Raw genomic sequence first — 18,356 nt, 5'->3', positions numbered from 1 at the left:
CTTTATATGGGCTTTCGTGGCTAGACATGTCAATTAGAGTCGAAGTCCGCAGTCCGAGCCCGTAGAACCCTAAAAATTATCGGGTTTGAATTTAGTTTTATAAGTCCCAAAAAAATCGGGACTTTCGGGTTAAACCCATTTGGACTTTGGGTATCTTGGGCCTAAGTCCGTTTGAGATAAAGCCGGCCCGAAAACTTAAAATTTAATACTTTAGCTTAAATATTAACAATCAATACCATTAGTAGTATTGACATATTATTTTAATATTTTTAACCAAACACTAATAAGGCAAATATAAAACTTATTAATTCACTTTATTGTTTGATCACTACAAATGTCACATTTTAAATTTTGCAAATATACCTTCTTCTTTTATGTACAACATGTTTTTTTAAAATCCAAAGTATGAAACATTTGATCAAGTTTATCATAAATTTTGTTCTCTTATATATTTTAGTTTTAATTTATATTTGATTATTTAAATTTTATTAAATTTAGTTTATTTATAATATATTTTTAAAGAATACGAAAAAAGAAAACGATAACAAAAGTTTAAATTCACTTTATATTTTTTTTTAAAAACTATTTTTTAATGAAAATCCACATGTTTTAAAACGATGAAAGTGACAATGACAAATTATTTTTCGAAAAGCAAAAAAAAACAGAAAAACCCTATAGCCTATAAGGGACGGGCAGGCTTCGAATTCTAAGCCTAAAATATTTCCGGGCCAGGTCGAACCGGGCTCAAATATTAACGGGTTTAGCGGGTTTGGGCCGGGCCGAACCTGCCCGAATTGACACCCTTACTCGTGGCTTTGTTAATGTACTTTGGGATAATTTCTTCCGACTAATGAATTTTCCGGATGACAAAAAAAAACAACGAAATTATGCCATTACAAATCAGTTAAACTGTAAATCCTCAGGTTAGAATGATCTTTTTTTGTTGAAAAAAAACTATAAATCCTAAAGTGACTGTGACATATTTGTTATCAGGTGAAAGTTGATGTGCATATCCTCAATAAGTATCTAGTACTATCTAAACCACTCTTACTTATTTTTGCAAGCAAAACAACTGTTACATAATATCAATATCAATTAAAATCATTCACCAGCTGAAGCTAATAGATTCAAACTGAAGATTCTCAGGCGAACGAAATGAGCATATCTTTGCAACCTCTTGCCTCATCTTCCTCGGACCACACACAAGAACTCCCACGCTCGAACCTTTTAAACCTACTAGAAGCTCTGCTTTCACACAATGAACTGAGTGACAACTCAGAAAACTTAAAATATATGTATAAAAATGTTATATAATAAAAATATTAAATAAACTTACTGTTAAGATTAGGCCTTTCTCCGTAATGAATGCTGGTGGATTGCGACAGCAACTGTTGTGGAGAGCTTTCCGTCACCAATGGAGACAAACCTTCGACAACTTGGTCATTTTTTGTACAGTACTGCTTTTTGTTAGAAAACACAACGATTGAAGACGTAGCCACCACGCTAACGGAGATTGCTAGAAGGTAGATGATAGATTTATAAGCCGATGTGTACTTATTCAAGCCTTGATCAATTGGGTAAATGTGATATCTCGTGATAATTCCGATGATGATAATAAAGATCATGAATGAAGAAGAGAGGATGGTGGCGAGACAGAGCCATGAGTTGGGTCCAAGTATAGGTGAGATGGGGTTGTCTGAGACATATGGTTTGAAACAGAGAGGTTTGATGATGTTCTTGTTGTGAGTTGATTCTGTCTCTCGGGTGACGAAGGCTTTGATCTGTATATCTAAAAACGAGGAGATCTCACTGGAGATGGGTAAGATTAGGTCGAGCATGGAGAGGTCAGAGGAGTGCTTAAACGCACAGATTAGCGTCATTTTGGGGATTTGACAAGTGCTAGTTGAGCTTAAGTAGATTAGGTCTCGGATTATGGATATGAACGGTGTAATCCCACTACCTCCACTCACCATAACTAGAGAGTCATGTCTAAATGAAAAAAAAAAATCAATGTTACTTTTCATGCAAACAAACCTAATGTTGAACTTATCTGTGTGGTATTTCGTTTGTAACTACCGTAAGAAGTCAGTGGAAGTAGGGCCGTATGGTCCTTCAACGGAAACAGTGAGGCGGTCGATCTGATCAGAAGAAGAAAGCATCTGGTAAAGCTTAGTGGACCATTTGCCTTGGCCCTTTATCATAACACTTAGCTTCTCTGGTTCGAGTTTACTACTAGAAGTTATCGTAAATGGATGCCACTGAAGCTTGGAAATACTCGGTATGTTCACGAACAATATACTCGTCGGGCTGTACATCAGCACTGTAATTAATATTAATAAGCATATGGTTCTTGAATGGATAATCAACTGAATAATTTAAACCAGGGGGATGATTGTAAAAACTCACTAGGGTTTTTGGAGAAAGTGAGCTCGACGGTGTCACAAGGAAGGACACGAGCAGAGACTAGCTTGACATTGTTATGCGACTGGATCAGTCTCAAGAAACGATCGACGATGAAGATGTAGAAACCGGGTAAAGAGATCAACGAGTAAGAGATGCCAACGTGGAAGACAAAGAAGAGCATGAAGATGATGTAGAGGTGGTGAGTGTAGTAGAAGACTTCGAAGATTCTCCTTCTTATTGCCGAAAATGTGGTGGCCCACATCAGGAGTCCGGCCACTAAAGCTATCTCCCCGGCTAAATTCGAGATAGCCGTCCTATCCCACTCCAACATCTATTCACACAAACAATTTTTGAAATCCACTATAAATAAAGTAAGAAAAATGATATAAACCTTTAAATCCCCAAAATTAAAAAAAAAAAAAAATCCCCAAAATTATATAGATATAATAGCTTACTTGATAGACTTGATTTGTGGATATCCAATAGATAACGTAACAAACGCCATGGCTGGTGACTAAGGTCATGACCAAGTGGCCGAGCCATATATGGTACTTGATGCTTGACTCTGACGTTAGCCCAACTGCAGCCAGCAGCGACGAGCCGCGAGCCACCGGGTAGAACAAGAACGCCAAGCATATGTTCCCGGCTACACCTAACCGTACTGATATTGAATCCAGTCTTGCTTCCCATCTTTTCAGTTTTCTGTCATATGCAAACACATTGTGAAGAAAATGTTTGTCAGATAGCTTGTTAGCAACTACACGTTAATGTTGAATTTTGTATCTCATAATAATGTTTAATAAAAGGCCAAATTGTTGAAAGATATGATATGAGTGGTTCAGAGAATTATGGGTCAGTCAGTTGTATTAATTATTTATTTGAGTTTCATATTGAACTTTTGACTAAAGTAACACACTAAATTGAAGACCCACAAATACAGTTCCTTTTAAAAACTTTTTAAATTATTTCTTATCATAATAGTATGAGGAAAGCATACTATTCATTTAATCACTAAAGCAAAAGTGGTGACTGAATCTACATGATCAATTATAAACGATATTGTGAATGTATCTTTTAGCTATGTATACAAGATAATTACGTTAATCGCCAAAAAAACATTTATAAATCTTACATTTTATCTCCGTGGACTGCTGCTGATTGAGGAGTGATGGTGACAAAAGTATAATAAAAGTAATTGGTTAAGCTCCAAAGAAGAAGAGTCATGAACATCGTCAAGAACATAACCTCGGTCACTGTCACTATCCCTAATGGTCCCTTCACTAACAATGGTTTTCTCAATGCACCGAACTTGTCTCTCTTCTTCCTCTCCAACACACTTTTAATTTACAGAAAGGAAAGAAAATAATAACATGTGGTTAATTAAAATAATCAGTTGATAGTTTAAGTGTTTAATTACCTGTGAAATTGGTCAACACTAGTTTTCTTCTTCAAGTGAAGGTAGATACATCCGAGAAAAGCCAGCAGAATCATCGGGAACATATAAACCAGAAGATTCACTCCTAATTAAAAGAAAACCAATTATATATATATATATAAACATATTTGATATTCATATAAACTAACTGGAAATTAGATTTAGAATATCTAACATGAGAAACCTGGTTTCCCGAAAGTAGTCGTTTTGCCGAGCTTGGCACGCATGGATGTTAACCAGATCTTCTTGTAAGTAGAAGTTGGCATCATGATCCAAATCACCATAGTCCCCCCAAGAATCGCCATCGCTAAGAGCTTAATCGTCACCTTCATAGTCACGTCCTTACTCATTTCTCCTAATCCCATGTTACAAGATATTAAATTACAAAAGATAAGAAAGAAAAAAACAAAGCGATATATATATGGAGTTTGCAATGGCTAATGGATGACTAAACCCATATATATGCCTATATAAACGAAAATTTTAATTATTTTTATAATTAATTTTTAAACTACATTTTCCTTTTATTACTGATTTTAAAATGGTGTTGGCTAGACTCTAGCGTGTGGTAGACTAGTGTCTAGTGGCAGGTCCCCTCCGAAAGGAGATAGTATGCACGCTAGTTCGGACTTTCAATTGGTGCGCAATATGCTCGTCAGCACTTAGAGATCAGGGAATAAACCGAACTTCCTGGAAACTTTATGCCAACAAGAGAGAGAGAAAATAAAGCTGACTCTTGGAAAAATCCTAAATGTCAAGTGCCATTTTTCCTGGTTTCATATTGGGAACGCTGGATTCTAACGTTTAGTTTTTCTTTTTTCATAAATTATACTTTTCTGTTAAACTTAAATTATATTAAAAATAATGGCCACCACATATTAAATTTCATTTGATCCATATTATATTAAAGTATACTCGTTTACTTAAAGATAATAATAATGATAATAATAATAATAAAAATAACAAATTGTATTAATTTTCTAAAATAAGTAAATTTTATTAGATTTATTATTGTATTATGCTTTCCTAAATAAAATAATACTACAATATATTAATTTTTATTATATTTTTTTATTAGAGAGTTTATCATCCAAGGAACAAAACATTGATGTTGCTATGGATTGTAAATTCGCAGTAACCAATTACTCTCACATTTTTCCCAGTAAGATGCACTACATCCAACACATGCATAACTAAAGTCTATACACTGAAAATGTTAATATGTCGCTGTTAGAACAGAAAAAATAGGATAAATGTGATACTTGAGATAACAAAAACAAAACAAAAGGTCAATAACTGCAATAAATAATGTTCAGGAAAAAAAAGGTGCAGCAATCTAAATACTTTGGGTTTTTTTTTTTTTTTTTGAAACACAAATACTTTGGGTTATTATTAACAAATAATGGGAAGTTGAATAATCATTGAGCTCCTCTGGAGTGTGACTTTCGCACGCGGATGTGTGTCAATGTCTCTTTGTACACGAATCTTTGCGTGTCGAACTAGTTCTTATTTTGTTAAAATAGAAACATAGAGTTTTTTATATCATACTATAATTCTACTCCTTTCTTTTGCCTTCGATTTTATTCCTTGTATAATCACTCACTGAGAAAATCTCACATAATTAAATGCATGGATTTGATAAATTAATGAGATAGCAAATTCTAGAAAGCATTCCGATATATGCAAATTAGGATGATATCTTTGATGCATTGTTCGATCTGATTGAATCTTTATGTGGAAAGAAGTTGTGTTGTTGTGGAACCGATTATCTTTTCTCTTTCCATAGAAAATATATAAACTTTTTTTAGTAGTAATGCGTTTTAGAATTTTGGTTTGTAAGAAAATGAATAGCGATCATGAATGTAGAGGAAGTTATTAAATTATAAGAAGATTTCAAATTTCTTTCACAAAGTAGGCATTCAACACGGGATCTCCACATCGTTGGTGTTTCGCTATAGGATTTCTAATGAACTAAGAAATAGAGACAGATCGGTAGAACCATATTTTATGACTCAAAAAGATTTTATTATTTTGTCACCATTTACAATTTACAAAAGCTACATGCCTCGATTCGTGACCGAGTTTGTAACATAAAGAAACGTACGTAAGGATTACAAACAAAAGGGTCTCGTAACTTCGGGAGGGTGGGAGAAAAACAAAAACCAGAAAAAGTCAAATGTAAACAAGCACAGAAAGATAGGTCAAGTCACAGGACCCCTTATTAACTTGCGATCCAAGCAGCTTCCACAAAAGATGAAAACAGTGTGTGTACTACATAATAAGCCCTCACCAGCTGAAACTGATAGATTCAAAATGGAGATTCTTAGCCAAACCAGAGGAACATATATCAGCAACATTTTGTCTCATCTTCTTTGGACCACACACAAGAACTCCTACACTCGAACCTTCCACGTCAAGTAGAAGTTCTGTTCATATAAACGGACAAACACCTGATTAGAATTAAAAAAAAAAAAATACTCGTATACGTATAGATAGAAATGGAGAAAGGGTAATGTATAATATTACTCGTGAGGTTAGGTCTTTCTCCGTAATGCAGGTTGGTGCATTGCACGAGAGATTCTTGTGGGGAACTTTCGATTTCTCTCAAGGAATTGTTACCACATGAGGTCGGAGAAGATGTTGGAGACGGAACGTCGACGTTCTGAACCTGTTTATTTTCGATGTTTCCGTACTTGTTCTTCTTGTTCCAAAACATAGTTGCACTTGAAGTCGCCATGATGCTCACACAGATGACTAAGATGTATATGATGTTTTTTGAAGTCAGTGAGTAGAACTTGTTGGTGTTGTGGTCGATCGGGTAAATGTAATACCTAGTGATGATACCGATAATTATCAAGAAGATCAAGAACGAGGATGAGAGAGTTCCGCCGAGCCATAGCCATGAGTTTGGTCCGAGGATTGATGAGATGGGCTGGGCTGAAAGACTTGGTTTAAACCATAGAGTTTTGATTTTCTCCGTGAGAGCTTCGCTTCTTGGTTCTTTCTCTCGGGTTATGAAGGCTTCGATTTTGATGTTTATGTCCGATGATAGTTGTGTTTGGAGACCGGATAATGGCAAGACAAGATCAAGCATGGAGATTTCTGAGGAGTTCTTAAAAGCGCAAATCAGAGTGATTTTGGGGATTTTGCATTTTTGGTTTTGGCTTGTTGCGATCATATCACGGATGACCGAGATAAATGGAGTTATCCCGCTTCCTCCGCTCACCATAACCAGAGCTTCATGCCTAGACCACCCCCAAGAAAACAAAAATAACGTTGATATATCAATGTTTCTTGAGACGCAAGCAATCAAACTATTATTGTGTCTTTGAGATAGTATACCTTAAGAAATCAGTGGAAGCAGGACCGTAAGGACCCTCGACAGAAACAGCGAGGTGGTCGATCTGATCAGAAGAAGAAAGCCTCTGATAAAGCTTAGTTGACCATTTGCCTTCGCTCTTGATCACAACACTTAGCTTCTCTGGTTCGAGTTTGCTGCTTGAAGTAATCGTAAATGGATGCCATTGCAACTTCGAAATGCTCGGTATGTTCACAAACAATATGCTCGTCGGGCTATAAACCAAACCTGTTTTTAACAAAGAATATTATAGCTTATTTATAAACTATTTGAATCACAATTATAAAATTTTGAGAACTCACTAGGGTTTTTGGAGAAAGTGAGCTCGATTGTGTGGGAAGGGAGAATCCGAGCAGAGAGGACACGGATGTTGTCACGTGACTGAAGAAACCTAAGGAAACGGTCGACCATGAAGATGTAGAAGCCAGGTAAAGCGATGAATGAAAATGTTATGCCGACGTGGAGGACGAAGAAAAGCATGAAGACGATGTAGAGATAGTGAGTGTAGAAGAAGACTTCAAAAAATCTCCTCCTTATCGCCGGAAATGTGGTGGCCCACATCAGAAGTCCGGCCACTAGTGATATCTCTCCCGCTAAATTCGAGATATCTTTTGTATCCCACATGAGCATCTGCGCCATTAATTAATTCCACGGCAGTTTTATTATTTACTACCAAGTATAAAGTGAAATGAAATACGTACAAGGTTGACAAAAAAAATCACTGGATTTATCGTAGACTTCAATGAGATTCTTTCGGTTTATAAAAGACACTTTTGTTTTGTCAGCGTTTATAAAAGGCACATAAAAATGACATTAAATTATCACATTAATCAGATCGTAAAAGTCGTATACGATTTTCTTAGGATGAACACTTATCCTAAAGTTTCCACCTTGAAATGCGAGCTTCATTATTTTTATTTTTGTTTTTGAATCAACAGATATTAATTGCTTAACATTCATCCATGTGAAGACCCAATATTAAACATTTGACAGCAATATAATACTCCCTCTGTTTTCTTTTAAATGATGTCGTAGAGATTTCACACAAATTAAAACACTTAGTATAATTCCTTTTCTATCATTCTTCATTAATTGAGATCATGTATTGTAAAGTATTTGAAGTAAAGTAACTATGTGTAAATATAGTTTTTTGTCGCTTATTTTTCATTGTTTTCAGTAAAAAGTCAGCTATATTGAAACTAATTTTTTTTTCAAAATGTCATTGAAATAAAATCGGAGGGAGTACTATTTAATTATGATTATAAAAAGAACTTAATTCTATGGAAGGTGCTCTATTCGGAGTGACGTACGTTGACCGGGCATGGTGTATTTAGTTTGGACTTTGTCTTCGTATCTAGAGGCGGGACCCAATTACTGGAATATTAGGCCGAGCCAAAATCGAATCCATATATTAACCTGGTTTTGAAACAAAAACCTTTGCTACTTAAATAAACCAAAAATATACCTGAGAGGTTTCATGCATAGACACCCAATAGATGACGTAACATAGACCATGAACGGTGAAAATGGCTAGGACCATATGGCCGAGCCAAATATGGTATTTGATGCTTGACTCCGACGTAAGTCCCACCGCCGGTAGCAAAGACGACCCACGTGCCACAGGTAAGAACAAAAATGCTAAACATATGTTTCCAATCAGCCCTATCCTTAAGGCCGCTGACTCCAGCTTGGCTTGCCACCTTTAATTCATCAAAATTTTCTCAACTTTTGAAAACATACTAAACTGTCTATATAGTTCTCTTGAGCTATTAAAACTTTATTTGATCAAAATGATTTAGTAAAGTTATTATGCAAGAAAAAAAATTTATTATGCAAATTTATCATGTGATAAACCATGAATTAACCATGATATAATAGACTAATAGTATTTTAGTAATCAGTATAATTATATTCATTTGTTTTGGCATAGATTTTCTATAATAATAATATTTTTTCAGATATACATAAAATAAACGAATCAGATATAATAATAACACAACCATATATTATATTTTGTATGGTTGATAGCGAAAGAAGAAAGAAATGCTTACAAAGATTCGCCATGTGCGGCGGCTGATCGAGGAGTGATAGTGGCAAAGTTATTGCGCAAGTAAGTGATAAAGCTCCAAAGAAGAAGAGCCACAAACATAGCCAAGAACATGATCTCAGTCGCTGAGACGATCCCCAATGGTCCCTTCACTAACATTGGCTTTCTCAGTGCACTCAACACTCCTCCATTCGTCTCCCTTTATTATACAGAGAAACAAATTGTCAGAAGAATGATGAAAGGTATACAATTATTCCGTCGACACCGAACCGGCGAATTTTATACCTAACGATATGGTGTGGATTCTTTCGTTTCTTGAAGTGAAGATAGACACATCCTAAACAAGCTACGACGACCATTGGGAACATATACATGAAAAGTGTCGTCCCTGTAATGCAAAGAGAAGAATATTAAGAAAAATTAATTGTTTTAAACAATTAAAAAGAAAAGATTACTAAACACAAACATTTATGTTTATAACAATCGGAGGATCCTAGAAAAGTATATGAGTTAATGAGAGCAAAATAATGATTGATGGCTGGTGTAGTCAATCCATTTTTTATTTGATCTTACAAACCTGAGGAACCAAAATAAGTTGATGCTCCAAACTTTAAACGCATATAAGGAAGCCACTTGTTGCGATAGGTAAGTGTTGGCATCATGATCCAAAGCATGATAGTTCCAAGGAAAACAACCATCATGAAGAACTTACTCACTCCCTTAATCATACCATTAAACTCTTCTCCCGCAGATGGGCTCAAACCACCATTATTGCTTTTGACGATCTCCATCCTCTCTCTCTCTCTCTCTCTCTCTCTCTCTCTCTCTGTCCTATGATTTTAAGAGATATGATCGCTTTAGTGGGAAGGATCAGGTAGCTTGTTGTGAGGGAAGGAGGTTAGAGAAAGTATATATATATAAATAGAAAAAATTGAGTGGGAATTAGATGAAGTAAGCTAGTTGCATGCTCCATGCATGTGACTCTCCCCATGGATCTTGTTTTTTGTTTTCATTCATTATTTTTCATCCATTTGTTTTTTTTAAGGTCGAGATTGCGTAGAAAAGGGTATGAAGGAATACAATCGATTTCTTTTTATATTTGAATATACCATATGTACACAACAAGAAATAGAATATACGGTATGTGCAACGTACGATAAGTTGGACAGAAAGTTGTGACACGTAGTACGTAAATATAAATTGTAACCAAGTTTTTGAAACTAAACATTTTGTTTAGTTCGATTACAACTAGATTCAAATCTGTATTGAACCACTGGTGGCTAAATTACATTACCGCATGTAAAGATATACTTCTCAAAATTCTATATGGTAAAGTATATTATACATGCATGAACAATCAAGATCTTCGTGTGTACATCCTCCCGATCTCAAACAATTTAGTTCAGCTATAGGAATATGATTACGATTTATGTTGTTTCAATGGCAAGGTAGGGATATAAGCCTACATGGACTATAAAATTATAATAGAAGTCTCTGACTTGAGGAAGAAGAAGCCAAGGACCATGCTACCTTTTATTGCTCATTGCCTATTTGATAATTAACTATTCTAATTAAGGTGTTGATCGGTTAAAACCTGTCCAAATACATTTCAAGCTCTTTAGAAAAAGGATACATTTCAAGTATGACATTAGATTTTCGTTTTAAGTAAGATATATATATATATATATATATATATATATATATATATATAACAAGTAAATTAAATACTAAGCTATATGGGTCAAAAAGCGCCATAGTTAGTGTCAAAAACCCTCTATATACATAATTATGACGCAATAATTAGAAAAATTATCTAGAAAACTTTTCACAAAAATAGATTTTAAGGAAGAAAAATCAGAAGAAATTTTATTAAAGAATAAAAATATATTTATACTGTACGATTAACTTATATAGATTTAGAATTAAAATATGGGATTTTGAAAATAAAATTTTAAATTTTAAAAAAATTAAAAATAAAATTTTCAAACTTCTGATAAAATTTTTAAAAATGCTATTTGATAGAGTTGTCTCAATAGTTACTAAAAGGTAACATAAAACAAAACTTAGAAGTGCTTGCTACTTGCTAGGGATAAAAAGATATGATACCCCAAATTGGATGGTTGTAAAGAAGCTGGTTCGTGTTCGGTTCTGGTAGGTTCACCGAGTTCGTGCCGGTACATACGTGCGGAATGGACACGAGTTATATGTCGACTTATGTGTGTCATTGTCTTTCACCGTCCACGAATCTCACGCGTGTCAAAAAAAGGAATGTGCATTTTAAAGCCAACGAGGAAAAGATGAATCAGGCCCATTCCCATTCATATTCTTTCTTCTTCCTCATCATCATTACATCACTTTACATTTACACCAAGTTTTGACTTTTGAGTATAGACATTTTTTTATTCGAATTCGTTTTATATTGTACATTTTAAAACTTTTGAGTCAAATTCCGAATAGCTATAAGTTATAGCCTATAACCTATCTATGGTGGGGTGGAAATTTTATTTTTTGGTCTACAACAGAAACTAAAAAAAAAATATGAGACACACGAGGTTCCGGTTAACCGTTTAATTCGATTCTGGTTGTTTTCATAAATTTGTTTATTCACTTACAATTAACAGTTTAAGTTCGATTCTGGTTATTTTCACAAGTTTATTTATTCACTTACAATTAAGTGCACTGGGTGTTAATTGGAGTATATGTTGGACACAAGAAATAAATTACCTACAGAACCAGCAAACAAAAAACAATAAAAAAGAGCATTAAGAACTTTAATGAATTATTCTCTAGTCGAGCTCTCTCTCTTTTCCTCGTTCTCTCGTATCTTTCACGAGGAAGATAATGAGATGAAGTTCTGATTCCTGTCGCCGATTTCCTTTTGGTGACTCTGTCTCCGGTATACTGCGGTCTCTTCGACGAGTATAGCCGGCTTTTGCCTCTGGTGGCTCGCGCTCTCTTCGACGGAGCTATCCAGCTTTTGTCTCCGCGTCGCGTTTCTTCTCGAAGGCCGCGGCGGCTTCTCTCCGGGGTTTCTCTCCGGTTGTGTTGATCTACGCTTTTCGTTCTTCTCGGTCCAATCGCCATTCTTTCCTTAGCCTCGATTTCATCGCTTCCTCTCCTCGTTGTTGTCGCGAGTCGTTTCATCTTCGGACTTCTTCTAATCTTTAAAGATGACGGTTTTCTCGTCGGTATTGGGTTTGATTGTAGACGTTCTTCTTTTGAAATCATAGATCCGGTGTGCGACTTGATCAACCGTGAATATGGTTCCTTCGTGAACTGTTTCTTCATCGGTATGGCTCTGCTTGACGGCGGAGTTCCGTCGAGTCTCCTCCCAAATCGCCGGTGGAAGGTGGTCTGCTTTCTCCTTGACGCGTGTCTCAGAACGCTGGGCGTTCGTCCACGTGGTGGGACGCGTGGATGACTTCCTCTTCAGGTTTTTCTTCCTTTGGGCTTGCGGCCCAAGGTATCGTTATGTTTGGGTCCGTTTGTTGGACCTTTTGTTTGTGTGTTTTTGTTTGGCTTGGTTCAGTTTGGGCCACGACCCGTTAATAAAATCCTAGATGAAAAAAAAAAAAAAGAACTTTAATGAATTAACACACATGGACAATCTCCAATATACACCGAAGGGTATCAACACACGTCGACAATCTCCAAAGTGGTTGATAGTTACACGTGTTTTTACCTCTTGTACATGGCTCTTGGGTAGCGTAGTAGGATTAATGTAGGGAATTGGGCTTCGAGAATCACTTGTACTACCCATTAGGGATTTTAATGATCTTTGTGGGAAAACGTAAAAAACGCAAAGGCAAAGACTCGAGAGCGCCCAAGAACGAAAATACTATGTAATTGACACAATAATAATAAGAATCAATGCAAATAGAATGGTCGTGTGAGAAGCAAAATCACTTGAGTGACTATTTTTTTTCATCTTATGATGCTGATGATGCCCTCGCCGCTTTCACTAGCCGTTGTCTCTAGCTTATCGCGGCTTCCATGGTCCCTCGTTGTACGGCGTTCCTGCAAAAACATTGTCCAACCTTTAGACATTTTTCTAACTCGTAAAGAAATGTATAAGAAAAAAAGGGTTTACATCACGAAAGAGTGAGTCTTCAGCTTCAAGCATATGTATGATATGTCCCATTTTAGGTCTCTTGTTTGCATCAGGATCCACACAACGCAAAGCAACGAGCAGCACACGTTTAAGAGCCTTTGAGGATGGTGGTTCGGCTATTTTGGGATCAACTACTTCTTCTGATCTTCGGTTTCCTACCATTGTTTTCAGCCACTCCACTAGATTCGTCTACAACCAAACATAACAAAGATAAAAACATAAGAGGTAACAGAAACAAGGAGGGTCTAAGATATCCACTAAAAAACACAAACCTCTCCTTGAGGGAGACTATAATCAACAGGGTTTCTTCCAGTGATGATCTCCATGATTAATATTCCAAAGCTATAGATGTCACTCTTCTCGTTTAACATCCCGGTGCATGCATACTCCGGTGCTACATAACTGAACAAGTACAAAGTTATTCCCTAAAGATTCAGATTCCTAGAGATTGTCGTCACAGGAGAGAGAGAGAGAGAGAGTTTTACCCGAAGGTTCCCATGACACGGGTGGTCACATAACTGCTGTCGGAACCCAAGAGCTTAGCAAGTCCAAAATCCGAAACCTTAGCATTCCATTGGCGATCAAGCAATATATTGCTCGATTTTATATCCCGATGAACCACTTTTGGTTCAAGACCCTCGTGTAGGTACGCCAATCTATATATACCAAAAGGTTTACATTGTTTAACAAAGATAGAGTAATAACATAGTGGAATCTGTTTCAAAAAAAAAGAAAAAAAAAAAAACATAGTGGAATGTATTTAAGTTACCCTTTAGCCATCCCGAGTATAATGTTGATGCGGATATCCCAAGAAAGAGGGCTAACATCGCCAACATCACCGTGAATCCATTGCTCCAAATTGCCATTATCCACAAAGTCATACACCAGCATCCTGTTGTCGTAGAGACAGACAACTCACACATTATTAGATCACAACAAACATTGCTTTCTTCCCAATTTTTATTTATTTATTTTAAAAATAGGAGGAATAAATGAATGAGCAGCATCAACATTTGTTACCTGTAAGCACCTTCAACGCAATAACCTAAAAGCCTAACGAGATTCTTGTGTCGTACACGACCAATCACTTCCACTTCTACTTTGAATTCCTTCTCTGCCTGTCCTCTGTAAGTTAAAAAGACACACCAACTTAAAAATCTTACAATTATTGATGGAGATCAAATTCCAAAAGTATAGTCTAGTATAATTCAATAATCCTAATCTAGAAACTGAGTACAGGATTAAACTTTGGATTGTAATTCGAGAGTAATGATACCTGTTATTAAGCAAGTTCTTGACGGCGACTTTAGTACCATCAGTCAAAACCCCACGATACACAATCCCGTAGCCACCTTCTCCGATCACATTCTCTTCACAGAGCCCATTCGTGGCTGCCTCAAGCTCCCTCAGAGTATACCACCGTCCCCACCCGAGATGCGACACCTCTGGTCCAACGTTTCCGCTCCCCGAAAACGACGCCGTCTCGCTGGCACTCGCAGTTCCTCTACTCTCTCCACTCGACACCCGACCTGAGAACACCACTCTGTGCTCCGTCTTCCCTATATCCACCTGGATCTCCCCCGGCGCCGGCGCCTGAACGATCTCTTTTATCTCCTTGGAAGCGAAATCGGCTCTCGGCTTTCGATTTTTGCGGCGAGAGGTTAGGCAGAGGGAGAGAAGGAAGAGAGCGATGACGATTAGAGATCCGAGCAAGATTCCGATAACGACCCATAGCCGGAGGCCGAAGATGGACGTCGGTTTCGAAAGCTCTGTGTTGAGGAAAGCAGCATCGTACATCGACATCCTAACTCTACTTTTTCTTTTACTTTCACTCGCATTTCTTGCCGGGGAAAGACCCAAACTTCCCGGCGAATTAAGTCCGACAAACTCCGGTCTGAATCTATGCTTGTTGTCGAGTGTTGAATCGATAACAAGGAGAGTCGAGAGCACAAACCAACGAGAATTAAAAAAAAAAAAAAAAAAAAAAAATTTAAAATAAACACAAGGAATTTAAACAAAGGCTTTCCAGTGATCTGTTTCTGTGTCTGTGTGGAAATGAGCTGTCTTTCGAGTTTCTGTCTGATGGCGAGCGAGAGTTGGTAAGCTGAAAAGACGATTTTGTCCTTCTTTCTCGTTTAAGTCAAAGTTTGCATGTGTAGTTCCCCAGTGGTTTTCAGTAATTAACCAATGATGACATGACGGACGAAGGGAGGGATAGATAGTGAACTGTGAATTTACTTCTGAACTCTTTTCTTTTGCTGTTTTGACTATATCTGGACCTTAAGCTTTGATTATTTGTTTGTTTGTAAGAAAAAAAAGTATCTTTAGTGTGGCCTCTAAATATTTTAGGTTTCCTCCTAATAAGGGTTCAGGTGGTGGGGCTGAAAGATAACGCATTATCGCTATATTCAATTATGCATTCATGCCAACCAAGTAATGTAAGAAACTACAATAAATTAATATTCCAACAAGTCAATGACCCCTTACCTTACTTTTTTTATATAACAAAATCATCATATAATTATTGTACATTGACTTCTTAGAATTTCCAAATCACTTAGTAGCTTTCTATACTAAGGCCCATCTAATTGTTACTTTCATGTTTTTTTAGAAACTGAAAATTAGCACATGTGTTGGGCTTTCTATTACCAAGACCCAATCCAATCCCCACGATAAGAAGCTGAGAATCATAACACATGGCCATGGGAATACTTCAATCAATGGCCTCATGGGCTGATCACATGTCCGAAGATGAACAAAATAATGGCATCAGTCTTTTTTACTGGAAACTGAAGCTATTTATATTCTAAAAAGTAAAGTTAAATGTATGCTTTATGAAAAAAAGTATAATTTACATATATTTATGAGAATTACTTTTCAAAATTTATAAAAATAAGTAAACAATGCGTGACAAAAATGATTATGAAAGTATAGAAATGAATTAGAGGTATTGAAAAGATAACAAATATAGACAAAAAATTGTATATATATTCCATTTCTATATGAGAAGGTAAGATATAGGAATATTGAAAATATGAGCTAACAAGTTATTTTGTGTAAATTCATTCAGTCATAACTTAGAACACCTCCAACCATAGATACTTACTAATAATTAAAAAGAAAAAATTATGAAAAGAAGTAACAAAAGTTCTCAAGATATATGATAAGTTGATATAACACATGTTAATATGTGACTAGTCTAAGTTTCTTTTAAACATTAAAATTTAGTTACATAATTAAACTTACTAAAATATTAGTTTTATTTGTTGATTTAGAACCCCATCTTAGATACTAAACCAATGGAGGTGTTTTAAAGGTCCTAAAAACAAACATTTTCTTTTTCAGGGTAAAGGAAGAAAGGGCATATATATTTGGTCTGAATCCAATCATTGAGAATTTGGCAGCCACAACAACATGAATCTCCTTGTACACAAAAGTAACAACATAACACAGAGATTTGAGAAAACAAAAGCATTTTGACTGAAGAGTCAAAGGGAACTCTCTCTTGTGCAACTAAAGCCGACCATATACACTCACAAGAAGGACATAAGCGATGAAAAACGAAAAGAACTCTTTACATCTATCTACCAAAATTCTATCCCCTTTCTATAACACCACAGCGGAGTCCACAGTTACCATTATCATTCATAGAGCCCGAGATAGTCTCTGCGTGGGGTTTAGAGTAGATGGTAGGTGATGATCAGATCAGAGGAACCTCCTACGAAGGTTACTAGTAGTAGCTTGATAAGAACGCATGAGCAATCCAACACCAATGCCAACACCAAGACACATCCCAAGGCCTATACCAACTCCAACTCTGACACCCGCATTGAACCAAGAGAGTTGACCATCCTCGTCCACGTACATCCCTTCAGGGTAGTAGTAGTAACTATCTCCCATTTTCATTTCAGACTCATCATCAACTTGTGATTCTTTCATGATCTAATCATCAAACAACAAACAAGATAAGAACCAAGCTTGGACTAATCAATCAATCAATCAGAAAAAAAAAGGGTAAATCCGAAGCATACATGTAGTTTCCGTCCATCACCAGTGGCAACAACGTCAACGTCGTGGTCTTTGTAAACTTCCTCGTCCTCAGGGATAGAGTCGAGAGTCACGTGCCTAGCCACCTTCCTCCTTGGACTCGCCTGAATCGTCTTTGTCAAGATCACCGGAACACCCCCGCAGCAGCCAGCGATGTAAACCTCCACAGAGGAAGAAGAAGAAGAAGAAGAAGAAGAAGAGCCGTTTCCTCCCATAGCCATGTAACAATCCAATCCCCATCCAGTCTTGGGATCGCTCACCGTTCCGTTGTTACTCCACGCGCCTTCGATTCTATCTAGATTCCCGCACAGTACCATATCCTCGCCATCGTAGACCTCGAGATCCACGTATCCGGCGACGCGCACGGTCTCGGTGCTGACGTAAGTCGCCTCCGAGGACTCCCGGTCGACTCTGTCGCGGCGGAGCTTAAGAGACGCCGTCTGGGGGGAAGGAATGCGAACGCCGTTGACCTCGAGGGAAGCGCCGGTTTCGCGGCGAGGGTGAGAGAGTCAGGGACGCTGTCGACGACGCACGGGGCGATGCGGACGTAGAACAAGCGCACCTCCAGCCACGACGACTGCGACAGCGTAATCGATGCCGGCGCGACGCTGGAGGAGGATTTCATGCGGTGTGAATTGGTTGTACCCAAAGGATCCTGATGGTGATGATTGTTATCCATCGAAATCATCATCCAGAACGATCAATTCAAGAAAATCGAATTCGGAATCAGTTTGATGCTCAGATTGTGATGAATTCAATTCCAATTCAAGCCAGGCTTGTTGAACAGATAATTTTAGAACAAATATTTCGTTTTTAGGTTGACTTCTTTTTTCTTTTCTTTTTTGGGGTTTGAGATATTTCCTATTTTGGAAGGTAAAAGAAGGTCATTGTTAAATTTGTATTGGAGACGAGGTAAAAACGGAGGGGTCACACAGGATAATTAATTACCTTTCCC

At 37.0% G+C, this 18,356-nt stretch overlaps 3 protein-coding genes and 1 pseudogene across 5 annotated transcripts; all 4 read right to left on the bottom strand.

The window, feature by feature from the left end:
- Positions 1 to 1,006: 1,006 nt before the first annotated feature.
- Positions 1,007 to 4,294, bottom strand: LOC106311524 (probable ferric reduction oxidase 1). Of its 3 annotated transcripts, none has more exons than XM_013748712.1 (8): positions 4,023 to 4,291; positions 3,821 to 3,923; positions 3,536 to 3,739; positions 2,859 to 3,105; positions 2,407 to 2,734; positions 2,077 to 2,320; positions 1,337 to 1,989; positions 1,007 to 1,245 (listed from the first exon to the last, which is right to left on the bottom strand). In XM_013748712.1, the coding sequence occupies exons 1-8, from the start codon at positions 4,201 to 4,203 to the stop codon at positions 1,106 to 1,108; spliced, it is 2,100 nt and encodes a 699-aa protein (XP_013604166.1). In that variant the 5' UTR covers positions 4,204 to 4,291; the 3' UTR covers positions 1,007 to 1,105. The 3 variants fall into 3 exon arrangements, with proteins under 3 accessions (XP_013604166.1, XP_013604165.1, XP_013604167.1); XM_013748711.1 differs by having other exon boundaries at positions 1,028 to 1,263; positions 4,023 to 4,294; XM_013748713.1 differs by having other exon boundaries at positions 1,028 to 1,263; positions 4,014 to 4,101.
- Positions 4,295 to 5,853: 1,559 nt separating this feature from the next.
- Positions 5,854 to 10,043, bottom strand: LOC106307452 (ferric reduction oxidase 2). The gene is made up of 8 exons (XM_013744416.1): positions 9,821 to 10,043; positions 9,529 to 9,631; positions 9,248 to 9,442; positions 8,662 to 8,896; positions 7,499 to 7,826; positions 7,181 to 7,424; positions 6,365 to 7,083; positions 5,854 to 6,264 (listed from the first exon to the last, which is right to left on the bottom strand). Exons 1-8 carry the CDS (start codon positions 10,032 to 10,034, stop codon positions 6,125 to 6,127), a joined length of 2,178 nt encoding a protein of 725 aa, XP_013599870.1. The 5' UTR covers positions 10,035 to 10,043; the 3' UTR covers positions 5,854 to 6,124.
- Positions 10,044 to 12,842: 2,799 nt separating this feature from the next.
- Positions 12,843 to 15,329, bottom strand: LOC106307829 (probable serine/threonine-protein kinase At1g01540). Its single transcript, XM_013744893.1, has 7 exons — positions 14,631 to 15,329; positions 14,375 to 14,479; positions 14,124 to 14,246; positions 13,840 to 14,010; positions 13,627 to 13,756; positions 13,334 to 13,543; positions 12,843 to 13,260 (listed from the first exon to the last, which is right to left on the bottom strand). The coding sequence occupies exons 1-7, from the start codon at positions 15,155 to 15,157 to the stop codon at positions 13,168 to 13,170; spliced, it is 1,359 nt and encodes a 452-aa protein (XP_013600347.1). The 5' UTR covers positions 15,158 to 15,329; the 3' UTR covers positions 12,843 to 13,167.
- A 1,395-nt stretch (positions 15,330 to 16,724) lies between these two features.
- Positions 16,725 to 18,209, bottom strand: LOC106309867 (annotated as a pseudogene).
- Between the last annotated feature and the right edge of the window lie 147 nt (positions 18,210 to 18,356).

This window comes from Brassica oleracea, chromosome C8 (genome assembly GCF_000695525.1).
Source record: "Brassica oleracea var. oleracea cultivar TO1000 chromosome C8, BOL, whole genome shotgun sequence".
NCBI classification, from domain to species: domain Eukaryota; kingdom Viridiplantae; phylum Streptophyta; class Magnoliopsida; order Brassicales; family Brassicaceae; genus Brassica; species Brassica oleracea.
The sequence above is the reverse complement of the archived record's forward strand: the minus strand, read 5'-3'. Positions and strand labels throughout refer to the sequence as shown.

What these genes read in the sequence shown, in the direction of transcription:
- LOC106311524 (XM_013748711.1), bottom strand. Translation starts at nt 4,203, where the DNA reads ATGGGATTAGGAGAAATGAGTAAGGACGTGACTATGAAGGTGACGATT. An exon ending in GACTACTTTCGGGAAACCAG is followed by an intron (nt 3,924 to 4,022) that starts GTTTCTCATGTT and finishes TCTTTTAATTAG; the next exon opens with GAGTGAATCTTCTGGTTTAT. An exon ending in CACTTTCTCCAAAAACCCTA is followed by an intron (nt 2,321 to 2,406) that starts GTGAGTTTTTAC and finishes TATTAATTACAG; the next exon opens with TGCTGATGTACAGCCCGACG.
- LOC106307452 (XM_013744416.1), bottom strand. Translation starts at nt 10,034, where the DNA reads ATGGAGATCGTCAAAAGCAATAATGGTGGTTTGAGCCCATCTGCGGGA. An exon ending in GCTTCCACTGATTTCTTAAG is followed by an intron (nt 7,084 to 7,180) that starts GTATACTATCTC and finishes GGGGTGGTCTAG; the next exon opens with GCATGAAGCTCTGGTTATGG. An exon ending in AGAAAGACCTAACCTCACGA is followed by an intron (nt 6,265 to 6,364) that starts GTAATATTATAC and finishes TTATATGAACAG; the next exon opens with AACTTCTACTTGACGTGGAA.
- LOC106307829 (XM_013744893.1), bottom strand. Translation starts at nt 15,157, where the DNA reads ATGTCGATGTACGATGCTGCTTTCCTCAACACAGAGCTTTCGAAACCG. An exon ending in CGTGTCATGGGAACCTTCGG is followed by an intron (nt 13,757 to 13,839) that starts GTAAAACTCTCT and finishes GTACTTGTTCAG; the next exon opens with TTATGTAGCACCGGAGTATG. An exon ending in AAGACTCACTCTTTCGTGAT is followed by an intron (nt 13,261 to 13,333) that starts GTAAACCCTTTT and finishes ATGTTTTTGCAG; the next exon opens with GAACGCCGTACAACGAGGGA.